At 33.4% G+C, this 6000-nt stretch overlaps 1 protein-coding gene across 2 annotated transcripts in view; it reads right to left on the reverse strand.

The window, feature by feature from the left end:
* The window catches only part of LOC108910043 (polypyrimidine tract-binding protein 1), a 296893-nt gene extending 291412 nt beyond the window's left edge, over positions 1 to 5481 (reverse strand). For both annotated transcript variants that reach the window (XM_018714537.1, XM_018714538.1), the window contains exon 1: positions 3964 to 5481. In XM_018714537.1, the coding sequence (XP_018570053.1) occupies positions 3964 to 4083 (120 nt within the window). In that variant the 5' untranslated portion in view covers positions 4084 to 5481. The remainder of the gene's footprint in view (positions 1 to 3963) is intronic.
* Positions 5482 to 6000: the final 519 nt, after the last annotated feature.

Consider the following 6000-nt stretch of genomic DNA (forward strand, 5'->3'; position numbering starts at 1 on the left):
AAGACCATAGTAAACACCGGTAAGAGAACAACTGTCTCAAACTAAACACTTTAGCTTCTTTGTATAACATTTCAGTGGAGTAAAGTCTGTCTTTTTTTAGAATGATTTTTAATATACTATTTTGTAAAACCTCTAGATTATGCATTACTGATTTATATGCTCCACCCCATACAGTTATACAATAACCATTACAGACACCACCAATGCATCATAAACCATAAGAATATGCTTGATATCTATTACATCTGAGTTGGTAAAATTTATGTATTAGTTGCCTAAGCCGCTTCACTGTGAATTCTATGATCTGTCCAGCGTAGACAATGATCAATCATAAGTGTTAATAATTATGTGCGAAACAAGTTTAAAGAATCGGATTTGTTTGAAAAACTGGAAGATATACAACACATGTGTATAGAATTTCTGCAAAATCTAGTGACATTTATAGCGATATGACGTTAATCATTTTTTATAGTATCTGATTACTGTGTTTTCCTTTTTATTTTAATATTGTATTATATGTGTTACTTTTGAAAATTTTAATTAATCATTGATTGAATTTAAATATATTATTCTGTAACCCAAGACTTCCATAAAAACCTAGAAGTTGTCGCAGGAAAAATACAAAGTTTACACAATTATTTGTATATTTTATCCAAATATAAAGCAAAATATATTTCACAAAATTGCAGTCAACTTAAACGCAACATATTAAACACAATTTTTTGGAAATGTAGTGTTTCTAGGTGTCCGGAAACGAAAAGGCTATACATCAACGCTAGTTTCTTTGGATGAAAATAAACCGGTGTAGATTAAATTACCTTAGGACAATTTTGCTTCATAAAAAAAGTTATTGGTTAAAATGTTTTTATATTAAATTCCTTAATAAGAATATACCCCTTTATTTTTAAATATATTATATATTTCAATAAAATTTAATATGGGGAGGATAGAGATTTGGAATAGTTGAATATGAACATGAGATTTATTTTACTTAAAACTGTTGTATTTCACTAAAAAACACTGGACCAGAGAAAAAAGGATTATTTAATCAAATCATCAGTTATGTACAACTAAGTTTTTGAGGTATTATTCTACTCTAATTAAACTATATTTTTTGCTAAATCTTTAACTAAATTTCCATACACTCTCTTTTTAATAAAGACGTTAGTCCAATCCGTAATATTTAATTTGATTGCTACTTTAGAAAAATGTAAAGTTAATTATATTAAAATGTTCCCACTACGCCTACTTGGCTGTCCCTAAATCATGACTGCAAAAAAATTGAAATTCATTTCTCTAGAACGGTGCATGAAAGAAAACATTTTTTAAAGGCAAATGAAGTGGCATTGCTTAAGAGTTCTAAGCGACTTTTATGTTTTTGGTAAAAAATAATCTCATATTCATAGCCAAAGGGCTACCACGAAAACTCCACATTATCATATATAACATTGAAATATTTTTAAAACCGAGTTATCTTACCTTTTTTTTTCTTTTTTTAAAGTCCGATTACTTTTTAAAGAAGCAAGATGTTAGTATACTGATCTACATAAAATTATTTTCTCCCTTGGACACTACCTTTGAAGCATTGTCCATTCGTTTGTACGTTTTTAACATCATTTTTAGTTTTTCGCGTAAGATGTACTGTATAATACCCGTGAATTTACACAATAATTGTGAAATTTAACATTTGTATACGCTTTTCACACACATTTTCATTGCCAGTTGGACTGTACGAAGGCGTAACAATAACGAAAAGGTCATCGACGCTTTTACTGCAATCGTTTTCACAGTTTACTTTGCGAACTGCTCCAGATACGAGCCACATGATTTTTTATTCTAAAAATATTCGTTAGTTATAGCAATAAAGTCGGTTACGAGTACTTGGGATTTACTCTTTTGTGATAAAATTTGAAACGGGATCGGCAATTGATTCAACGTACCACAAAATAGTTACAACAAACTGGAAAATATAAACATTTATAAATAAATAACGAGAGCATTTTCTTTAGGGAAATAAGGTAAGTAGGTGAAGAAAACCATTAAAAGTGATTTACACTGAGAAACGTATATGACGAAAAGTGGAGCAGAACATAAGAAACATCCTTATAACATAAAACATATATTAGAGGCTGTATATAATTAAGTCATAGATATCTGATGCATCTGTGCATCGGAGTAGATGCAGTTTTTATAATAATGGCAATTAGAGAAGCAATTAAGATTTTTTATAGTCTTGCGATATATCTACAATGATTATAATTTGGATGGTTATCAGACTGTAACCAACACAAATGCTCATGCATTATTAATGTCTTCAAGTTACAGAACATTTAATATGATCTAATAAGTAGACGTGTCTTGAAGAAGCTTCAGAATGTTTTCTTTACACTTGTTTTTTTAATGCGTTAATATGAAAATAATAAAGTATATTTATTACTTAATCTGGTAAAAATGGACATTCATAATTTAGAAATTGTGGAATTTGTCAAATGACAGGAATTTATGCGTTTTGATTGATATTAAAACACTTAACATAAAATATTTTAATTTATTCCATTTATTAGGGTATTTTACCACGTCTTAACAATGCAAATAAAAAATTCTAAAAAAAAAACATACAAAATATATGATAAGTGTAATTTATCTAACAGATCTTTGCTGCTGTTCTTTCTAATTCGAGGCACAAGTAAATAAATAAAATCAGTTTTTTACGCAGAAAAATATCATAAAAATTTATCAGTTGTTTCGAACTATTGTATAAAATATGAAAATGTTAATTAACGTTTATTGTTCTTACTATTAATTATGAAAGTATTAACTACAATTTGCAGATATTTCACATGCTCAAACAATATTCTATGAGTTTGGCAGAAACTGTAGCTTGATGTTATTTATGCTACAATTGTTTTTGCGTGGGAGATATCCTATATGATATTTCAAATGTGGAAGCAGATAAACAAACAAAGGAAATATAAATCCTTATATGACTTACACGCGATTTTCTTCCAAATTTTGATAACGAAAATAGATTGTTTTTCGAAAATAGAAACCAACTTCTAATTGATTATTTTATTGATTTATTATTTTTCTTTTCAGTATTTTATATTTTTCAGGGATATTTAGTATTTTTCAGTCAAATGTCTAAATAGAGAGAGGCATAGGTTATCTTCGTAATTCGGAACATGTATTTAGTAGAGGCATCTTACGAAATTATTTTTAACTTTAAAAAACGTCGACAAAAGAAGTATGATATTTTCATTTATTTGTTCAAATTACATTATGTGTTTTATATTTAAAGCAAATCCTGGAATTAATTTAATTTTGTCTAACCATTTATACAAGGTATGTCTAAATATCATTTAGGTATTCTTAATCAGACTGCAGTGTCTCCAGTGTGTACCGTAGTTTTGTGTCCACTTGAAGTAAAAAAAAAAAAAAAATTGTTTACATATTTTGTTGATAAACATTGTAATTTTCATATTATGGAATACACTGTTCGCAATTTCCGGAAAATATCCAGTAACGATAAGAATGATGTAGAATTTTGTCGAAAATTGTGGTTTCTGAGTGTAGGATCAGAAAACTTAAGTTTATTGATTAATGTGAAACAAAACAAAAAAAAGATTTATGCATTAGGTACATTATATTTTTGCAATAAAATGATTCAACTTTCATATTGTATTATTTTAATATCCTTTTGTATAAATGATACTGGTGGTGCTTATACTCGTAAGATGTAATAAAAAAAAAATCCGTAAACATGTATAATATTCCTACTTCAAACTTTGCTTTATGTTGGAGAAATATTGTTAAGGATACCATAATAGGTAGGTACGACTTCTCTACTACGATTATCATCTAAATTAACTCTACGAGTTGAAAATTGAATTTGGTGAATTGAAATAACTAATACACCAAGATACACACACAAAACACAAAGAAATAAGGAAGATGGGTCCTTACCATTTCGTAGGCGTACTTTTCCGGCGACGTGGCAATCGGTGGGTTGTCGAAGTAGTTGATTTCGGTGAACCGGTTGACTATGAGCGTACTCGGGGCGGCCAGGTGGTGGTTATTGTACATGTGGGGGGCGCATTGGCCACAGGGACAGGGTGCTGGGGCAGGAGCGTATGCGGGGGGGATCTCTGCCGGGCAGGGGACCACGGGACACAGGGGCACTACGTAGGGATATTGTCCGGGCGCGTTGAAAAAGTACGTCGTGATTGCGGGGGTGGCGCGCGAAGAGCTAAAGCGCCTCTCACGCGATAGTTAAAACGCGTCTTACACGATTGTCTCGTTCGATTGTCTTCTTTTCTAGATTTATTGATTGAGTTTTTGGTATCTTTGCAATATTGCACGATTGTCTCCGTGAAGTCTATCAGTAGTTACCTTAGCCTAGCTTAATAAATATCTTTTGACTGTAATAAATAACTGAGCTTTACTTATCTGATACGATATATATAATATATAATATAAACTTTGATTTGCTTACTTGAAAATATATAGTGTATACTTATTTAACTTTAGCCTACGGATATGTATGTTACACAAACAACGAATTAGCCTAGGATTACAATTTACCCTTAATGTTATTATTTATAATAAATAAGTCTCAATAAATAGATATGCTAATACTGGAAAATTATTTGCACACAACCCTCGTGTCTTATTGATAATAATAGTAGTAAAAAGAGCGATTCAAAGTGAGATTGTCTCGAATGATTCAGATATGTCATTTAATTGAAACTCGTAGGAAAGAGTGTGTGTGTGTGTGTGTATGTGCGTGCGAGAGTGATTTATTATTATTTTTAAATTTATATACAAAGAGTATGATTGTCTAAATTCCACAAACTATGTAGATATATACCTATTACTGATATTGACTTGATTTCGAGTACGGGGCGCGATATTTTATCTAATAAATAAGTAATCCTGTTGCACTGGGCCCTTTTTGTTTCTATATTTATGTTATGTATGTAGTGATCGAGGACGGCCTGTGACTATCAACGAACGCTCGCTGACGAGTTCAAGAAACTCCAAACGCTAACTAGAGCTAAACACTTATTAATTTATTACACTTACTTGATGATTGTCATTAAATTCTTGGACAAGACTTCAAACGTCTTTGCCTTGGAAAACGCCAAAAAATAAATAACCGTAACCGTTACCTTTTCGATAAAAAAATATTATATTTTGTACTAAAACGAAGGGTTCCACGCGGAGTGCGCTAGCTGGTTGGACGTGGAAGGTCTGCGGTCGTGAGAAAAAATAGATGGATTTTACCTTGTTTCGTCGGTAGAGTCGAGTCGCACACAATAGGTAGAACGTAGGAGAGTGACTAGAAGCGTGAAAAAGGAGGCAAAAGACGTTCGAAACGGAGCAACAACCGTCGTCGTTCCCGTGAGGACTGAAGGGGCTCGGTGACAGAGTGAACAGTTCGTATAGGAATAAGTGTAGAGGTGGACCGCCGCACTCGATGGCTATCTCGCCCGGACTGTGACTGCTCCGCGGATCTGCCGAGGCGCTCGGCGAGCGGCCGGGCGACTGCGCCCCGGCGGCCCCCCCGCGCGCCCCCGGCCAACCTGATGCATGCCGTGGCGGCGGCGGCCACCGTGCACAGGTAGGCCGGTGGGACACCTTTCTAGCCCGCTCCTTCGGGTGGGGTGGCGCCGCCCCTGCTGCGTCGGACGCGCCGCCGCGCGATTTTTGTACTGGCGTGCGTTTGGAGGCCGCCACCCCCCGTGGACTAGTTTCGGTGACACATTTTTGGACTAGTCGCCGAGGGCAGCTATTCCAACATTGCCAAAAAAAAAAATCAATTTCGAAAGCAAATAATGAAAATTTAGTGTACTGAGGTAAACATTTCGCTTGAAACTAGTAGGAAGCTTTAATTTTTTTAAATTATCAATTTATATCAACAATAAATAGACTAGTATTTAGAATGTATCATTGAATTTCAAAATTTTGTTATGACACTGAGAATAATGTCACAAATTGTTG

Source organism: Anoplophora glabripennis, unplaced genomic scaffold (assembly GCF_000390285.2).
Source record: "Anoplophora glabripennis isolate ALB-LARVAE unplaced genomic scaffold, Agla_2.0 scaffold356, whole genome shotgun sequence".
NCBI lineage: Eukaryota > Metazoa > Arthropoda > Insecta > Coleoptera > Cerambycidae > Anoplophora > Anoplophora glabripennis.